Source organism: Prionailurus bengalensis, chromosome A2 (genome assembly GCF_016509475.1).
Source record: "Prionailurus bengalensis isolate Pbe53 chromosome A2, Fcat_Pben_1.1_paternal_pri, whole genome shotgun sequence".
Lineage (NCBI taxonomy): Eukaryota > Metazoa > Chordata > Mammalia > Carnivora > Felidae > Prionailurus > Prionailurus bengalensis.
In genome coordinates this window covers 152,144,353-152,165,056 of record NC_057348.1, presented here as the reverse complement: position 1 = coordinate 152,165,056, position 20,704 = coordinate 152,144,353, and the positions used below count along the sequence as shown (strand labels likewise).

The 20,704-nt window shown below is 38.2% G+C and overlaps 1 protein-coding gene across 3 annotated transcripts in view; it reads left to right on the top strand.

Moving 5' to 3' along the window:
• DGKI (diacylglycerol kinase iota) overlaps window positions 1–20,704 on the top strand; it is a 449,833-nt gene that overhangs the window by 260,811 nt on the left and 168,318 nt on the right. For all 3 annotated transcript variants that reach the window (XM_043589661.1, XM_043589660.1, XM_043589662.1), the window contains exons 14-18: window positions 227–364; window positions 4,363–4,441; window positions 13,183–13,238; window positions 14,169–14,231; window positions 19,197–19,270. In XM_043589661.1, coding sequence (XP_043445596.1) covers window positions 227–364; window positions 4,363–4,441; window positions 13,183–13,238; window positions 14,169–14,231; window positions 19,197–19,270 — 410 coding nt within the window. The remainder of the gene's footprint in view (window positions 1–226; window positions 365–4,362; window positions 4,442–13,182; window positions 13,239–14,168; window positions 14,232–19,196; window positions 19,271–20,704) is intronic.

Genomic DNA, 20,704 nt, shown 5'->3' with positions numbered 1-20,704 from the left:
GCAAAAATTACTCAGCTCAAACCAGTTAGAGCAGTATCTCTATGCACGTTACCTGTGACTTTTGTCTTAGATTCTAAGTACTTCAAGGAAAACAGTTTACTTTCCCAGCCTTGCTAATCGCAAAATAAACAGAGCTACAACAGAAGGGCTCTTGCTTGCATGAAATACCTTTGGCTGTACTGTTTGCTACTCCAGATGGCAGTGGGTATATTTTTTGATTCCTTAGGGCTACACTGATGAACCTGTTTCGAAGATCCTTTGCCAAGTCGAAGATGGGACAATTGTACAGCTGGATCGCTGGAACCTCCACGTGGAAAGAAACCCAGACTTGCCTCCAGAAGAACTTGAAGATGGTGTGTGTAAGGTGAGAGAGCTCTTTCTTCAGCAGAGAGGAACCCTGGAGCATGTGCCTGAGTGACAGGAAATACACTCCTGGCTGGAGAATCATATGCTGATTCCTTCCTATGAGATAACAGGATAATGTTTGAGTTTATGGCCACTGGGGCTAGGAGTCTAACACTACTCAGTGATTCTGCCTCATTGACTTCTAAAGACTGAGATCTCCTACTCCTTGTCTTCCACACCAGAAATACATATATTCATTTTCTGATCTCTCAAGCACTGCATCTCAGAACCTATGGGATGGTGAAAAAATACGGATATTCTGAAGCATTAGGCATATGGTTTTTTGATAGAAAGATAACCTTCTGAGATGTCTTGTCTGATACTAAATATCTCTTACGTTTAGGAAGTATTAACTGAGCCAGTTTCATCACTTGGTTGGGACTTGAAGATGCCTAAATAAATGTTTTAATTTCATATTTTTCCTTCAGTGATGAAGCTTTCATTTCCACCCAAGACAAATGAAGAGACACAATTGTACACATGTTAGTGCAGAGTTTTGGTGGTAAATTTGGTTCGAAGTTCCCACCTCAATGTCATATAAATTTGACAGGTTGCCAAGTAACCTCTCCTTGCATATTACTTTCCACTTTTCTTCTATGAGAGTGTTTACAAAGTTTTTCATGCATAAGAAACTCCACATGTGTCCGTGAAACATGCAGATTATGGGGCCCAGTCTCCATCGATTCTGCTGAAGTAAATGCAGGTTGAAGGATCAGAATCTGTACTTTAAATTTTTAAAAAAAATTTTCTTATTAAATTTTTTAATGTTTATTTTTGAGAGAGAGAGAGAGAGAGCAAGGGAGGGTCAGGAGAGAGGGAGACACAGAATCCATAGCAGGCTCCAGGCTCTGTGCTGACAGTGGGGCTCACACTCATGAACCATGAGATCATGACCTGAGCCCAGGTCGGAAGCTTAACTGACTCAGCCACCCAGGTGCCCCTAATTTTTTTTTTAATGTTTACTTATTTTTGAGAGATAGAGAGAGAGTATGAGCGGGGAAGGGGCACAGAATCCAAAGTAGGGTCCAGGCTCTGAGTGTCAGCACAGAGCCCGACATGGGGGCTCAAACTCCTGGATTGGAAGATGATGACCTGAGCTGAAGTCAGACGCTTAACCGACTGAGCCACCCAGGTGGCTCTCGGAATCTGTACTTTAAATGACATCTCTGCTTTATTGGATTATGCCATTGATTGAGGTCAAGATTGTCTTGGGTATTTCTTTTCTTTTCTTTTTTCTTTTCTTTTCTTTTCTTTCCTTTCCTTTCTTTCTTTCTTTCTTTCTTTCTTTCTTTCTTTCTTTCTTTCTTTCTTTCTTTCTCTCACATTTATTGTCATGGGCATTGCTGCTTTAAAATAAATTGAACCAGCTATCCTTTTGAACCCAACCAAAATCTACTTATTTATCGACACCATGATCCTAACCAATTGTGATAAACACTCAAGTTTCTTATTTGGCTAATATAAGTGAAAATACGTTTTATCTTCTCTTCATGTTTTTTCCCCTAAACCATGACCCAGAAATTATAAGGTTTCTAGTAGATACCATGACTGCCTAGTTGATTTTTATTCATAATGTCACAATGTTGCTTAAACTGCAGGTATCATCTTGGGATATGATACTTTTTAATGTATCCGACCTATAGAAATTGGGTAGAAAATAGCCAAAGTGAAAATAATTGTATGGAAATTTAAGGTCCTTTCTCCACCAATCTTAGAATGCTTAGGCCCTCAAGAGAAATCTCTATTTGCATCTCTTCCTGACAGCTTAAGAAATGGAAAGACTCCTTGGTGCAGCCAGGAAACATTAATCCAGATAATTAAAGGGCTTTGAAAAATTGGATTTTTGAGATGTGTAGAAAATTGAGGCAATTTTTCCTGAAAAATAGGAACAAGAATTTAATAAAAGACTAAACTGGGGTATTATTTAGGGGATGGTAACCAAATGTTCTCCTGAGTTATCAGTGAATACTAAGACATGGGTTAGAATTGTAGCCAAGAAAACATAAATCGTAGAGATGAACCTATCTGTGCTTTTGGCAAGATCACCAACCCTTGCTCTCATTACAGAGGCTTGGTATTCTGATTAAGTGCAGGAACTGGACATTCTCAAATATGAAGCCAGGAGAATAAGACATGGTTTTGGCACTGCTCTGTGTTTATTTTCTCCCCTGTTCTCGAGTCAGTTGTAGCCATTTCTAAGGGGGCTGATTTGACCTCTGAATTGTTACAAGCTCTAACTCGGGACCTCCCATTGGGGTTGGGGGTGGGGAGCCTTCATTCTTTTCTTCCATTGGAGGCCAAGGCAGTCTGTTTGTTTTTGTTTTTTTTCTGTATTAATACCTCTTTCTGTTCCTCTCCCTCTCATTTCATTTATCTCTTAATGGGACAAGGTCCACATTCTAGTCAAACAAAATCTTGCTGATCAAGGGTCGTACAAAACAGTGCAATAAACTTACTTTTGGGATCTTGAGGGTTAAACACTTATTTCTAACAGAAGACAAGTATATTTCTGTCTGGAGTCTAAACCTGATAATTATCTGGAAACATTATCCAAGCTGAGATAAAATTGCCTCTCTATTTAATTTAACATTTACTTTCCACTCTGAGCTGCCGAAGGAAAAGTGGAAGAACTACAATTTCCTTTCTAGCACTTTCCACATGCTTTTCTGATTGTTCTAACATTGAAGCCTTAAAAGCAAATGAATTTTGCACTTTTGATGAAGGATTTTAGTTTGTATTGTCCTCTCCTTTACGGAGCTGGCATTGCTAACAGCCAGGGACCCAGAGGACTCTAGGAAGGCTTGTGTATGTCCCTGCATGTGTATCTGCATGTTTCGTGATCATATTAAAGATCCAAGGTCTGATAGACTGAATAGAAATCTGGATGATACTGACAAATATGTATACACATGTATATTTCTTTCCCTATAGATCAAGGATAGCTGAATGTTTATCACTGCATAATTGCTTATGACCTATGTCAAAAATAGATTTAAAAAAACCAAAGGGTAAGCATATTAAATGTTATTCATTTTAAGTTGCAATATTAGTATGGTGAACATAAATTCTCAAAAAAGTATATCTTCTGATTAAGTAGCTTGCACATGATCCTTGCAATTGAATCGACTCTCTAAGTTTGTTTAGTGAATTAATTCTTTAAAAAAATTTTTTTAGTGTTAAATATTTTTTTAATGTTTATTTATTTTTGAGATAGAGAGTGAGCAGGGGAGGAGCAGAGAGAGAGAGGGAGACACAGAATGTGAAGCAGGCTCCAGGCTCTGAGCTGTCAGCACAGAGCTCAATGCAGGGCTCGAACTCACAGACCATGAGATCATGACCTGAGCCCAAGTTGGACGCCTAACCAACTGAGCCACCCAGGCACCCCACTTAGTGAATCATTCTTTGTAACTTAAAAAAAATTTTTTTTTTACTGTTTGTTTATTTTTGAGAGAGAGACAGAGACAGAGCATGAGCAAGGGAAGGGCAGAGAGAGAGACACACACAGAATCTGAAGCAGGCTCCAGGCTCCGAGCTGTCAGCACAGAGCCTGATGCGGGGCTCGAACTCACAAACTGTGAGATCATGACCTGAGCTGAAGTCGGATGCTTAATCAACTGAGTCACCCAGGCGCCCCGATTCTTTGTAACTATTGTACATGTGTTTCCCTGAGCTGAATTTGGCTCTCTTACTAATATCTGCAAGACCAGTTCTCATTTAATAATTTGTATTTGTGTCACTTGTTTCCTATCCTATTTAACATCCTTGGGAGTGTTATTTGAATTGAGCTTTCGCTAATGAATTCAAAAATCTGTGTTCTTTCTACACAAAACCTTGTCCCTCGGGTTACGGCTTCTCTCTCTCCCAGGGATTGCTCCAGAGACAGGTGCCTGGCATCAGGCTTTCCTTGACTCTGTCTGGTTACACACCACTTCACCTCTACTTTGTTCATCATTGCAGCTTCCTCTGAATGTTTTCAATAATTACTTCAGCCTTGGATTTGATGCCCACGTCACACTGGAGTTCCATGAATCCAGAGGTGAGGACAACGTCCCATTTCCATCTCCCAGGGAGGAAGTTTCCAGCAGGTGTTTTGCATGTTCCCTTCTGTTTGCATATCACCTAAGTGTTGACAGTGGGCTTCAGTGTTGCTTCATTTTAACTTTCATGGCAACCTTGGGAGCTAGCGAGATAGGAGCTTCTTTCAAATAGGTCCCTGAGACCCACTTATTTCGAGTCTCAAAGATGGTAAAGGACAGTACTAGGTGTACGTTCCAGGTCTCGGACTACTAATTTTAAAGTTTGACTAGAAACTTTGAAGTTAGTGAACTACTAGGAAGTGATGAAGATTCTTTCACTAGAGTCATTAGGATCTTCACAGCTTCCGGAAACACCAGTTGTTAAAGTCCAACACTTCATATAAACCAGGGCCATTGAAATCTGGTAGCAAAAACATTCAAGTCCTCTCTGTGTGTGTTAGAGAGACAAAAGGCATTTTAGAACAATAGGGGAAACCGATAAGTGGTTTGGGTTGAAAGAAATGGTATGGTGGTGATTTGATTGGTTGCAGAGGTGCGGGGAATACCCATCGGATGAGAAAGAGGAGTGAATGAGACCCAGTAGTAGTTTCAAGGGCTAAAAGAGATGGGGTCACAATTCGGGAACAAAACCACTTTTGAAAGAGATAAGATGAAATAATGTCAAGGAGTTAAACACTTCGTAAAAAGATTTCTCATGCCATTCAGAGCTGGGAAAGTTTAGGATTTGAGCTTATGTTTTGAATCTCCAATCTTCTGTGCTCATGCTCACTCAGTGTCTCTTCATCTCTCTCTTAAAATCTCTTCTTAGTAATATAATATGTACATCTGTGTCTTTGCCTGGATCTATGTCTGTACCTAGTCCCTTGTGAATATGTTAATATATAACCAAAATAGTGCCCCGCTACAGGTTAGTATAAGTGTATTGTGAGATAAAAGGCATAAACGAGAGGATTATTTTATTTCTTTTTCTCCAGATTCTTCAAGAGCAGAAGTGGTTTTAACTCCTAGAATTTGAAATACAGAGACCTTAAGGCTAGAATTCAAATGTTCGGATTCTAGTATTAACACAGAGAAAATTATGATAACACTCTTAGGCACTAAAGGCCAAGAGTGAAGTTGTGGGATTAAGGGTGTTACAATGCAAAATCTAAGCGAAGTCCAAACTTGTAAGTCTCAAATTGAATTCAGGAATTTTGGTAGGCTTTGCCTTCCTGCTTTCATGAGGCTTGGAAGGTCAAATGCTGTGTGAAATAAAAGCAATACTGATCAGAGAGAGCCATAGTTTGACTTTTCTCTCTGAAAAGTTGGTTGATTACAGAACCACAAATATCAAATACCCAGATCAGGAACACCACCACCCTCCCACCACCCTGCCATAGACAACTATTCAGATATGCAGAGTCCTATGTTAGGGACCACATTTATAGTCTGTTGGTCTCTCTGTATTTAAGGAGACTTAATTTGGGGAAGTAAATGGAAATTACTTTCCTCATTTCTTAACCCATTTTTTTCCCCTCATATTCTTCAGGAGAGTCTGGATCTGGGCTTCCTAATAAAATCCTTAAGTTTCTTAATAATACTTATAATTATCACCAATGCATGAATCTTCCAAAATAGACATCCTGGCATGAAAAGAGGCCTAAATGAGTAAGTGGCAAACAATGAGCTCATTTTAGGGAGCCAAATATTTTGTCTAATTAATCTGACAATCTTCTAATGATACACTTCCTTGTACTATGATGAAACTTCTGCGTCTCAGAGTGAAAAAAGCAGAAAGAAACGTCAAGGTGGAAACACCAGGCTTAGAATTCTTAAAGGAAAGTGATTCTTTTTTTTTTTCTTGAAGTTATGGGACTATTTCATTCGAGAGAGGAATACGCAAACTGTGGTATATGTATATGTACATCGTTTAGTATGTGTGTGATTACAAAACAATTGGTTACAAGATGCCAAGCATTGGTCTTCAAATAGTTAATTGTTGAGGCTTAACATAGTGCTTTCATGCAGCATGAAATGGAACCGCAGTCATCTGCTCTGCATGGAAGATCAAGCCCTTGAAAACCAACCCCTGAAGGGCTGATGGGGAGAACTGATGTTGACTGAGACAAAGGGCTGCAATATTTGTGAAGATGATAGGGAAATAAGTATTCACAAAATGCAGGAACCAGATTTGCTGGTTGATAGACCTAGACCAGAGGTGTGGACTTCTTAATATCTGTTTATCTATTCATTTTGCATTAATTCAAAGTCATTAATTCATGATGAAAAGTATAATTACCCGTGGTGGTGGTGGTGGTGGTGGTGGTGGTGGTGGTTCTTCTTCTTCTCTTCTTTCTTCTTCCTCCTCCTCCTCCTCCTTCTTCTTTTCTTCTTCTTTTCTTCTTTTCTTCTTCTTTTCTTCTTCTTCTTCTTCTTCTTCTTCTTCTTCTTCTTCTTCTTCTTCTTCTTCTTCTTTCTTCCTCCTCGTTGTTGTTGTTGTTGTTCTTCTTCCTCTTCCTCTTCTTCTTCCTCTTCTTCTTTTCCTTCTTCTCACTTTTTACTGTTTTCTGTTTGTTTGGATTTTCCCCATATTTTTTACCTGGATAGTCAAGAGATCTAAGTTCACTTGCAGAAGGAAAAGATAGTCTGGCCACATTTTCAGTAGGTGCAGACTTTCTTATTTCATTGGTTATTCTCTTAGCTGTTCTCAAGCCAAGAACACTTAAGAGTTGAGATTTCATACTGTTGTCAAAGGCAGACACTCACAGTTTGAGGGGTCATGACAAAACTTGTATCATTTGCCATGAGATAGTTGGAGGGTAACTCAAAGCCTCATGAGAGCCATTATAAAGAATGAGCTGGGATAGAATAACCTATTAGGTATTAGTGAACACACACACACACACACACACACACACACACACGGACAGTGAAAGGATTATTTTACTTCTTTTTCTCCAGATGTGTGTGTATGTATTTGGGAATCATACTAATCTATCTATATGAAATGGGTCATAAATACAGATCTCACTAAGGCAGAGTCTTTAAAATTGTAATTGCTGAAACAGTTTTTGGCATAAATGTGAAATAGCCCATCAAATAGAGGGGATAATTAAAGACATTTGAGATAGTTTCTTAGTGACATTACTGTGTAAGTGCTTTTAGAATTACTGGTAGTAAAGTAGGGAATAAAGATAGTCTTAACATTTTGACTGACTTTGTACATAAAGAATGCAAACATTTGAGTAATTTGGGTTTCTATATTTGATCAGAAGGTAGGTTTAGTTCATTTTATTGGAAGATAGAGATGGCTTCTTATTAAAGTGGCTACACCATGCACGGTTGAACTGTTGCTTGCATATCAGCAAGTGCAGTCATTTGGAACAAGATTTGGAGATGTAATAGACTTGGTCATTTAATTGTCAGTTGGAATCTTGCCCAGAAGTTTAATAATTACTGCATTATGACAGTGCTTGAGGAAGTACATTGAAAATATTCCCATCTATTAATGTATAGCCATGTTAACAATGATTATGGTTATCAGGTGGCATAGTTAGGTCTCACTTTGCCAGGTAGATGAATTAGATTGTCATTTTTTTTGGACATGAAGGATATTCAGCACCTCAAACTTTTAACCTGAGATGTGATGCTTAAATTTTACTGCCTCACTGAAATTACCTATTCAGCAGAGTTGAACCTTCCTTCAGTGTCAGGAAAATACAGTTATGACTCTAGAGGAGGCAGTATTTAAATTTGACTTAAGATTTAATATTTTCACTGAATATACAGAAACATGCAGATCAGCATGTTTCCAAGGATTATGAATGTTTCATAAATGAACAGATTTCCTTGAAAAGATATTTCAGTGGCTTGCTAAATTTCATCATCACTGCAAAGGACATACTACCAGTCTCATGTGTAGGTACTGAGACTCAAGCACGATTTGCTCTGGAGAAACTCTCGCTGTCCAAGGTTCTCTGTAAAATTATTTTCCATTTTGAATCTCTGTATGGCACTCACTCTTCATTCAAGAATCAAGTGTACCTGCCTCTGGAACACTTTTTTGATCATTCCCTTTACGTGGGACTCTGACTTCATCTGATCTGTGTATGGCATATAAAATATGCTGTTTTACTTTGATTTTCAAACCCATCTCCTCCACTCTAAACTCATGAGGGCAAAAGACCGTATCTTCTTACATTCCCTGTGCCAAGTCTATGGCTATCTCAACAAGTGTTACAATAATGGAAAGTGCAATTGGGAGATAGGCCCCATATATAATATAAAAGGCAACAGTAGAAAGGAGGATATAGTAAGGACAAGATTAGTTGTATAGGCAGCAAATAATATAGGAGTTTGCCAGAAAAAAAGATATTGGGGTAAAATTTCCAGAAAGTGTAGGAGGGAGCTGAGAGATAAAGGAAGAATGTGATATATGTAGAAAAGAGCTAAAGTTGGTGAGGGCATTTCAGACAGCATAGGGACAAATGAGCTTGTGGTAAAGATGGGTTAGGATGTCCAATTAATACATAATGAAAGATTTTTTTCAATGATGTTAAAAAATGAATAATGTCGGTAAAATATTTGTCCTTAATGGGAGATGACATTGGAAGAAAAGATCTTTTTGGATGCATACGATTTGAATTGAAGGTGGTGTTGTTATTGTGGGCATAGATTTTGGAATCATTTATGTATACTTAGCTGAAGTCTTAAGATTAGGTACATATCTAATACAGAGAATATGGAAACTGTGAGTTCTGTGGAGTTCAAATTGCTTATTGATTTTCATAAACATAGAGTTGAACTCATATTTATGAATATCTTCCTTAATATGCCGGACCAATTACAGACAAAAGTAGGGTTTAGGATCCTGTTCTGGTGGCACAGATATTACTGTGTTGTACATAAAGATAGGATTAATATATTAAATCAATGGAATTGATTATACCCAGAGCCTTATTATCATTACAACTGGCTTATATCTAAAGCCAAATCATTTAGGTGATTTAGATGTTGAGATTTGAGAAGTTTGAGCTAATAAGATTTAGGTGAGATTTTTAGATTTTGAGTTAATTCCCTAATGGGGATGAGACCTTTGGGGACCTTGGAGGGAATGAATGTTTTTCATATGGGAAGGATGTGAATCATGGGGGCCAGATGGTGGGCGATGGTAGGTAGAATTTTGGCTCTATGACCTTTGCCATTTGGTGTCATGCTTGTTGGTTAGGTTATTTTACATGGCAAAAAGACTTTTTTAATGTTACTGAGGTTAATAATTAGCTAACCTTAAGATGGGAAGATAATTCTGGATTATCAGAGTGGGCCCAACATAATACCATGAGCCCTTAAAAGGGTAAGTGGAAAGTTGAACAGGAAGTTAGAGGGATGTGGCAGAGTTGGATAGATCTGAAGTGTGAGGACTTGATGTGCCACTGCTGGCTTTGATGGTGGAGGGGATCCCAAGCCAAGGTCTGCAGGAGGGCTCTAGAAGTTGGGAATGAACCCTAGCCAACAACAGCATAGAAGAAGAACTTCATTCCTTCAACCATAAGGAAATAGATTTAGCCAACTACTGAATAAGGTCTGAAGTGAATCCTTTTTAGAGCCTCCAGAGAAGAGTTCTGCAGACTGACGCCTTGATTTTGGTCTTGTAAGACCCAAAGTAGAGGGCTCAGGAGAGCCCCGTCCAGATTTTGGCCCAGAGAATAAGAAAATAAATGATATTTTAAGCTGCCAAGTTTTCAGGAATAGAAAACTAATACAATTAATGTTGGTGTCCAGACAGGTTATAAATAGGTTAATGGCCTAGACATACACAGTGAGTATTTAGATCTCACTTGGTTACACCCTATTCTTGTGGAAGAGGAAGATGGGCAAAGAACTTCAGCAATAAGCCACGGATACTTCCACTCTTGGAGTCTTGGTATACTTTGAGGATTATTGGCATTTCTTGAGAATGGCCTTTCATGGTTGACCTCATACCAATTAGCAGATACAACTCCCTTAAGGATCAAGAATGCTTAAACTTTCTTCCCGGCCCTGTCCCAATTCTGTATGTCCCCTTTTCTTGATACAGCTGGGGTCTCTGTTCCTTGGTCCTCCTCAAAGACCTGTCATTTCTTACACATACACATAGACATATTCAGCCACTCAACCCTTTAAGAGCCACTAAGGAATGATTAAGTACTGTTTTTTGCAAGCTACCCCTTGCTTTCGTATGGCCTGGCTTCTGCAAGGAGTAGCAAAGCTCTAAAGCTAGCTGACATCTGTCTCAGCTCCAGGCAGCTGTTGTTTCTGAGGCTATTTGGAATAGGGGAGATATTAAAATGGAAACAGGGTTTAACTGTCAGGGCAGGTTCAATCAGGGAGCTCACAGTGTGATACCATTATACTATGAGGAGAGATAACAGAATTTACCTCCACCTTTTCTGTTCTCTAGGCTAAAGCACATGTGTGACTTCCCTACTGTTATCCCTCTGACACCTCTTTAAATGCTAGTGTCTTGATCTTGTTTAGTTTTGCATATTAATTGAATTTAATCTAGGCAAATTACATCTGAAGTGACTCTTTTCATCAGCTGTGTCAATGGAATCACCAAACACTCCGTTTATTTTTTCATTTTCTTCTAGTCTGTTTGGGTCTTACAGAGCATTCTCTTTCTCTTGAGATGAAACTATTTTTTTTTAAAGAGAAAAAAAACTTAGGCTCATAGGAAACCTCTTAAGAATGTGAATCTTTCCAAACCATAAATTAATGTTTTTAAAAAGTAAATGTTAATAGTTGATATATAATTTACTTAATAGCTGTGGATGTTGGTGCCCTCAAAAAACTCTGCCAGAAATGTGTGTGCTGTTTTCAGTTCTTTATTATAACTTGCTTGATAGCCAGATCTGACTTTATTTCTTTCATTCTTTTTCAAATTAGGGACTATGTACCCATGATAAATTGCATAGCAACAAAAATTCTAATTTTGCCTCTGATTCCGTAAAAGCAAGAAAGAGTTAACGGAATTGAAAAGGACACCCAGCCAAATCTGGGTTAAGAAAGGTAAAAGCAAGCAAGCAAACAAACAAACAAACAAACAAAAAACCAGTGTTACTCAGCAGCCAAATTTATCCTAAAGGCCCAGACTGTAAAAAATGGTGAATTCTGGGTCCACAAATGGGGACCAGGGAGATAGAGCATTTTAGTACTACTTTGATCTTTTTTTCGCTTAGGATAACCTGCAAGTTAGCCTTTAACTTGTTTTATTTTGTTTCCAGGGTTTAGAGTACTTAATTCAATAGAACAGAGTGAATATTTAAGGAAAGATGTGAGATACAGAAACCTAAATATACCAAAACTCTTAAGAGCCGATGTACAAAATACTGCCTTTTTAAAGTTTGCAAGCTTTCACCCCGTTTCCCTGTCATGTGCTAATAATATAGTCTAATAATCATGAGAATAACCTAGTAATCCCTTGTCTTGGATTACTTCCTGAAATCGTGTAGCTCGTATTCTGCCCAATCTTAGTGAGTGAGCTCTTTGCTATTTTCTTCATCTAGACACTTGTTGAGATTTGCTGTTCAAACATAGGTCCAGGACTTGAACCGTTTTAAGCTAGTCATCCAGCTGCCTGATGAGAAACAATTTGAAGAGAGACCTTGCCCTAAGAAGACATTAATGAGCATATGGGATAAAATAGCAGAATGAGAAACATTGACAGTAGGTCCCTTTGGAATGTCTCAGAATTCTACTAGAAAGAATGTTAGGAAATAATACTTCACTTAGGGATTTTATAATCCCTTGAATTCATGTCAGCGTTCTCTGATGCAGAATCTTGTTTAGCCTTTTTGTAGTCTTCAACTTATATGATAAACAGGATCAAAATCAAAATTAAAACACTTTTCAGCCTTCTATGTCCTGAGTCCAGTTAGCCGTTCACCTGCATATATGTATATTTATATATCTCCAGTAAATCAGATAATTTTTCAAAGCCTGTTGCCAACAAGAACACAGATGGTAGTTTGGAGTTTTAGAAAAATGTAAAAGCAAATTATCTATTACAATTTTTATCCAAATTTTGCATATTTAATTAAATTTGGAAGCTGCATGAATAGTTGATAGAAGACATGCCCTATAGAAGTCAAAGCAAATAATCACCCCTCAACACCCTCCCTTTGTCCTATCACCCCTGTCCTTTGTCCCTGCCAACCCTCTATTCTGAATAAATAAATATTTATTTTGAGATAGAGAGCGAGAGCGAGTGAGCGTACCAGCATGGGAGGAGCAGAGAGAAAAGGAGAGAGAGAAGCCCAAGCAGGCTCAGCACTGTCAGCACAGAGCCTGATGTGGGGCTTGACCCCACCAACTGTGAGGTTATGACCTGAACTGAAATCGAGTGGGGCGCTTAGCAGACTGAGCCACCCAGGCACCCCAGAGTGTCTGAACTTTTAATGTACATGCAAATCAACTAGAGAACTTGTTAAATCATGATTCCTAGACACCGTCCCCTAAGCATTATAATTCAGTAGGTCTGGGGCAGAGTCTAATAACTTGCATTTCTAACAAGCTTCCAATTGATGCTGATGCTGCCATTTGGGGGCTATACTTTTGTAGCACTGGACAACTTTACCAACTGGCGTATAACTGAGGAAAAGATGATAAGGCTCTTGAGTCTGATGGATCTGTGGGGTGGGGAGGGAGGGGGAGGAAGAGTGCTAATGGAGGCCATTACCTTTAATGAGGTCTCTATAACAAAACTACCTGTCTCCTTTTACAGAAGCAAATCCAGAGAAATTCAACAGTCGTTTTCGAAATAAAATGTTCTATGCAGGGGTAAGTATACATTACACTTAAAATTATTACATGTTATTTAATACTAATTCACTATTGGTAATAAGGATACTAACTATATTAAAAATAATTACACGTCTCGGATGTTTACAAGGATTCTATGTTATGCTTAAGGTTTAATGTCTTGGCTTAAAACTAAATATACTTATTAAGTTGGTAGAAAGAGAGCTGGTGTTCATCATCTTTGAACTTTAAAGCCTTAAAGCTTCATGTTGACTGAGGAGATGACATTCAAGGAGTGATGTGAAAAACATCAAAGCCAATTTAGAGAATGGGGGAGTTAGGCAGCCTGAAAGATGCGTGGAAAAGCCTGGGTCGGAATGTGGTGTGCACAGCAGTACGTATGCATCGATGTTTGGATGAGAAATTGACGGAAGGTGTAGCTCCTCATGGAAGCTTATATATGAGTAAATTGGGTCTTGTTTCCTTCTTCTCAGGAACATCCCTGGGGATGAATGGCTAGCCAGAGGGGAGGCGGAAAGTCCTCCAAAACACTGATTTTAAAGAAAATGTAGTTAATTTACACCACTGCATAGAGAGAATTGAAATGAAAGGGGAGAGGGTGAAGCCAGACATTCTTAATGGCAAGTTAAAGATGATTTCAGCACCCTATAGTCAAGTAAGAGGTCAAGAAAGGTTGTCAAAATACATCTTCAAATTGACCCTTGGAATTATCTACTCTTTTACTTTTCTACTGTGTTCTTAAATTGTATTATAGGTCGTAGTTTGAAAACAAAGAAAGTTTTCATCTTGACAGCCACTGCATTTTGTTTTGGATTCAGAAAAAAAACCTCGTTTTATATTTTTGAATAATTCAGAAGCAGTAGGAACTATCTATAATACATAAGCAAGGATTTGGCATAACCATGTGATTAAGTTTATTTTTCCCCCTTTTTCTCCTTGTGGTTGTAGGCAGCTTTTTCTGATTTCCTACAGAGAAGCTCTAGAGATCTTTCCAAACATGTTAAAGTTGTTGTAAGTACTGAATGTATTGACTCGTTTCATTTGGTTTTTTTTGTTGTTGTTTTTTATCATGTATTTATTTAAATTCAAGTTAGTTAACATACAGTGTAGTATTGGTTTCAGGAGTAGAACCCAGTGATTCATCACTTACATATAACACCCAGTGCTCATCCCAACAAGTGCCCTCCTCAGTGCCCTTCATCTGTTTTTCCCTCTCTCCTCTCCCCGCCCCATCAACGCTCAGTTTGTTCTCTGTATTTAAGAGTCTCTTATGGTTTGCCTTCCCCTCTTTTTATCATATTTTTTCCTTCATCTCATTTGAATATAAATATGCGGCAAAAATGTACCCCAAATACCAGGTTATATACTTAGATTAATCAATGGGCCACATTAATTTCAGAGATGATTTCATATAGTTCATTCAACCAACATTTCTGAGAATTTAGCTCTGTGTTGGGAAATGTCTTAGTCTCGTGAATGGATGGACAGCTAGTTTCACTCCTGAAGAAACTCAACAGTTCAGTTGCAGAAATGGGCATGCAAGTCATTGCATAATACTATTTAATTAATGTTGCTGACAATGTATGCATTATGGTGGTGGCACAAAGAAGGAAATGGAAACCGACCATGGTGGGTTCAGGGAAACTTCATCAAAGTAGTGATGTCGAGCTGAGTCTTGATGTAGAAATAGATGCTCGCCAAACAAATATCTTTATTCCAGGGCTATTTGAGGAGTCTCCATTTTAGAAAAACGTATTTAATTATTTTGTAATGATTCCCTCTGTAGCCTGTAGCCTGGCCAAGGTTCTTCACCACTAAATGGTTGGTTAGTTTGTTTTTGGTGCTGTTTCTATCTCAGGTTTTAGACACACACTCCTTGGAGGCATGAGAGAAGGAAAGTTACCTTTTCCCTAGGAGCTAGATTTTAAAATATCATATTATTAGTTATTAAGAAAGACGTAAAATGTTTCCTTATAGTAACCAAGTTAAAAAAGGAGCACAGGTGACTTTGTTGTATAGAATTGTCTAAAGAGAAAGAAATGAGAAAGAAGTGGGATATAGCAATGCATGAATTTATCATAGCATAGATAAAGAATAGGATATGTGATGAGAGGGGACAAAATAACAGAAATACATTAGAATAGAGAAAAATATATATGAGTATGGAGAGGATCAGGAGAGGGATATAAATTAAAATTTGTAATCACCATGCAGCAAAAACAGTTCTAAGAGGGAAGTTTATACCAATACAGACCTATCTCAAAAAACAAGAAAAATTTCAGGCAACCTAACTTGACATCTAAAGGAGCTAGAAGAAGAACAACAAAGCCCAGAGCCAATAGAATGAAGGAAATAACAAAGATTGGAGCAGAAATAAATGAAATAGAGACTAAAAAGGCAATAGAAAAAAGATCAATAAAATGAGCTGGTTATTTGAAAAGATCAACAAAATCGAGACACTTTTAGTGAGACTCAAGACAAAAAGAGAACTCAAATAAACAAAATCAGAGATGAAGGAGGAGGAATAACAACCAACACCACAGAAATACAAAGGATTTTAAGAGAATATTATGAAAAATTATATGCCAACAAATTGGACAAGTCAGTTGAAAGAAGAGACAGAGGCTACTACCACTGCTGTCCACGACCCTTGGCATCACATTCAGGTAATTCAGTTCTCTTGCAATAGCAATGAAAACAAGCATCTCTTAGTCATAAAGACTCTTGAAAATGGAGGTTCTGCCTTCTTAAAGCTAGAGGCAAGAAAGACAATGGTCCACTGAGCTATGAAGCTCTTTTATTGATAAAATTATGGCTATAAAATTTAAATAGCTTAAAATTTAAGCAACCTCCCGTCAAACTTCCCCTGTTTCTTCAGCTCCTGGCAACCCAGCCAAAAATAATGCCCTGTTTTTCCATTATTTTTCACACCGAGAGGAATGGCGGTGGCACATGCCCAGGGGCAGTGTCCATATTGAATGACGTTGACTGTTGAAGTCAGCTGCAGTGAAATTAAACTCTATATACTCCCTAGCCACTAGACAGTTTGTTTCCCACATCTAACAGCCCCCTTGTTGATGAATGTCTCACTCCCAGGTGGCTTATATAGCAGGAATTAAAGGAAGCTTACAGAAAAGTGAAAATGGCGGCCAAGTAACTAGGGAAGATTTGATATCAGCCAGTACAGGAAAAATTCCAGGTGGATTTGTTTGTGTAACCCTATCTTTTTTGTATGGAGGAGAAAAAATATTAGAAACAAGATCTAAATGTTTGGGATTCAGTCCTAGGTCTACCTTTATGAGGTATATGACCTTGGAGGAATCATGTAATCTTTCAGAAGAGTTTGCTTTCCTTGTTTAAAACAGGTCTTTGAAACAACAATTACTGACCAGTGTGATGTATTACACAGGGACCCAGGATATTTCTATAAGGACATCATTCTATGTTTTCTTGAGTGAGAGATGAAAAGGATAGAAGATTAGCTAGTGATCCGATATGTAGATACCAACAGACCATTTCATTTTTGCCACAGGATGAAGTCATTGTTAATCTCTCCCACAAATGTAAAGTGTTTGTATGAATACTATATCAAAAAAAGCATAGGACAGGGGTGCCTGGGTGGCTCAGTCGGTTAAGCGGCCGACTTAGACTCAGGTCATGATCTCGTGGTCCGTGAGTTCAAGCCCCGCGTCGGGCTCTGTGCTGACAGCTCAGAGCCTGGAGCCTGGTTCAGATTCTGTGTCTCCCTCTCTCTCTGACCCTCCCCCGTTCATGCTCTGTCTCTCTCTGTCTCAAAAATAAACATTAAAAAAAATTTAAAGGGGCGCCTGGGTGGCGCAGTCGGTTAAGCGTCCGACTTCAGCCAGGTCACGATCTCACGGTCCGTGAGTTCGAGCCCTGCGTCGGGCTCTGGGCTGATGGCTCGGAGCCTGGAGCATGCTTCTGATTCTGTGTCTCCCTCTCTCTCTGCCCCTCCCCTGTTCATGCTCTGTCTCTCTCTGTCCCAAAAATAAATAAACGTTGAAAAAAAATTAAAAAAAAAATTAAAAAAAAGCATAGACAATAACAAAATCCTACATACAGCATTCTCTGTTCTCCTTATGATTTATCAATACGTGAACTTTTGTACAGGAACTATTTTATATGTGGATATTTTCCTTTGTGTGTTTGAAGTAGGAGAAAGTTGAAAGCTGCTGTTCTAAAAAGACACAAAATTTAAAGGTAGTAATATGTAAGAAAACTTGATAAAGCATGATACATTGTAAGGTACCCATCTTTATGTAATTTGATGAATTCCCAGAGTCGCTGATATGTTTTCCAGGAAGAAAAAGTAGAAAATTAGAAAAGATTTCTGTTCTAAATACAATAATTTTATAGTTTCTTTCTGTAAGGCAAATAATACTGCTTTGTATGAAATTAGTGTATCATGTCCTATTTTTTTAAATTTTCAAATGTATATTTGTCTTAGAGAGAGAGAGAGAAAGAGAGAGAGAGACAGAGTGCCAGTGGGGGAGGGGTAGAGAGAGAGGGAGACACAGAATCCGAAGCAGGCTCCAGGCTCTGAGCTGTCAGCATGGAGACTGATGTAGGCCTCAAACTCACGGACTGAGAGAGCATAACCTGAGCTGAAGTCAGATGCTGAACCCACTGAGCCACCCAGGTGCCCCATCACATCCTAGTTTTTAAAATTTTAGTTACTTACAACACTCAATTTTGATAATGTAAAATATCTTCCTTGGTATAGTCATCTGTCAACTCATCTCAAGTCCTTAAATTAGGAGACTTCAGATTTTCTAACTACCTGAGAGTATTGTAAAAACACCTTCAATCAATACCTAGAATTTGATTTCTTCCTAAGTAACATTTTAAAATGTAGTTTATTTAGGGCTAAATGTTTCCTGGAATCAATTTTTGGAGCATGCTCATGAAAATTGGGCTGTGTTAAGATCAGCCGGGAAAAGAATGAGACAATAATGGTAGTAGAATCATTGTTCTTAGATTGAAAACTCTTCTTAAAGAAATCTGTAAAAATTTGCAGGGAGCTTGGGAATACATTACTCTGCACTCCAAGGGAAAAGATGATGGGGAATTCTGTGATGAGGGTATGGAGAGAGCAAGTACAAAAGTACACCTTTGACATTGAGAAGTCCGTAGTCGTGACTAGAGTTTTCTTCTTTTGACTTTTGTCACCTGTGGGAAATGGGAAGGGGCATGAAAGCCTTTTCTTTGATTAGTCAGAGGATACTCAAGGCAAGTGCTAACTGGTGAGGGAAACTCTGCACAGAGGTATTGAGGCCAGGCCAGCCTGAGGCCCTTGAGACACCCAGGGTTGCGTCCAGATCCAGGAAAGCAAGTTATGTCAGGAGACCAGTCAAGTCTATAAGACATTAAATGTATAAGAGCAAATCCCTAATGGAGATACCACTCATTTATAATAGTTTTTAAAAGCTTGCAGTATATATTCCTCTTAAGGAGTTTTCAAAAAGTTAGTGTTTAACATTTTCAAAATAAAAATTGAGCTCAGACAGCAAATAGAATAAATGATTAGATTCATCCCCATTGTTTGGGTCAGATAACTATGGTGGAGATCACTACTGCCTGAAGTTGAGGCTTCCTTTTTTATTTCCTTAAGGGTCCATAAATATTTTAATGTTGATACTCCAATTCAAAATACCTAATAATCCAAGGTTGAGAATGATGGCAGTTCTTTTGTTTGTGAGGCCAGGAAAAAAATTGTTTTGGTCAAATGGCAGCTTTGTTTTTACATTAAAACAAAACCATGCTTTGAACCCTGGGTCTGCTAAAGTTAAAATCAGCGTGCATTTTCAGTCATGGTACTGAACATTCACTTAAGCAGCAGTGGGGGCAAGGGGAACACCACATGATATATCCCATTGTGTCAACCTAGTTATCTTTTGATAAAGTTTTTAGAATTGTGACCACTGCAAACCCCCTTTTCTGCTCTGATTGTTGCAGTGTGATGGAACAGATCTCACTCCAAAGATTCAGGAACTGAAGTTCCAGTGTATAGTATTTTTAAATATACCCAGGTAAGCTCTGTTCATACTTTTTCTTTGGTTTTATGTGAGCTCTGTTTGACTTGAGGTTATTGGTTTTCATTATAGAAAATTTCCAGGTACAAACAATGAAAGTAAGTCATCTTAGTGGCTTATTAGGGGTTTCTAGGTCTGATAATTTTGTTCTAGTTGGTTTGTTTAGTGTTCTCTGTGGTGGGTGGTTTTGTTTGTTTGTTTGTTTGCTTTTTTGTTTGTTTTTTTGTTTGTTTGTTTTTAATGTGATGTGGCATGCATGGGATACACATCCGTCATTAAGAAACCCAGGCACCCCTATTTACTGGAACATTTTAATGTAATTCTCAATTACTGATTCCCTCTCTCTCCCAAGAATAATAGGCTTGAATAAATCCCTGTTCTCAGTTTCCCAAAAGCTGTTAGGAAACCATCCAGCCTGATTTTAGTATGGAACACATTCAAAATTGTTGCTAGATGATTGCCTTGAAAAAAATAGGATCAATTAGAGTAGCATTTTCTAGCCAGGATGTCAACTCTCTTTGGTGCTATTATATATCTCAGGAGAAAGGGATATTTAAGATTAACTAGACTCAAAATAAGCACATTATCTCAGAGGTACAAAATTAGAGTCTAGGTTCCCAAGCCAAGATTTTGGAAGGGATGGATCTATGGCCCTTTGTTATTCACAAACCACACAACTCAAGACACAAAATCTGCAGATGAGTTGTATTTAGACTCAATTTAACTGAAATGAGAGTTGTATGTAAATCCATAGCTAGGAAAATACACTATAATCTCCTGATTCTTTTTGGCAATGCTCAGTATAGTTACCTACAATCCTTTTCCAGAAGGATTTTCATCTTTGTTATTTAAGTAAAAGACCTAGATGGGGTACCTGAGTGGCTCAGTTGGTTGAGCATCCGACTGTTGATTTCAGCTCAGGTCATTATCCAAGAGTTGTGGGATCAAGCCCTATGTTGGGGTCCATGCTGAACACAGAGTCTGCTTGAAAGTCTCTCTCTCTCCCTCTGATCCTCCCCCCAGCTCACGCTCTTTTCCTCTAAAATAAATTTAAAAATTAAGTAAAAGACCAAGATTCTCAGGAAACATTGTTTATTAGCTTTCTTTAATTTTTTCTCTTTTTTTTCTTCTTGCTTTCTCTCCATTCCTCTTCCTCTACTTTTCTAATTCCCTTTATTTCTCCTTCTTTTTCTTAATCTTTTACTTTTTCCGCATATCTTTCTCACTCTTCTTCAGTTACCTTTCTCTGCTTACCTTCCCAATGGTTATTTATTATCTTAGTTCTACACATAATAACCAATGCTTACCCACCATGGTTTCCCTTCCCTTTTCTACTGGCATGCAGTGTCTCCCTCCAAGACCCAATTCTGGAACTCATGGCATATCATAGAAGAGACATAATGGATCACTGAGTGAGAAATGTTAATAAAT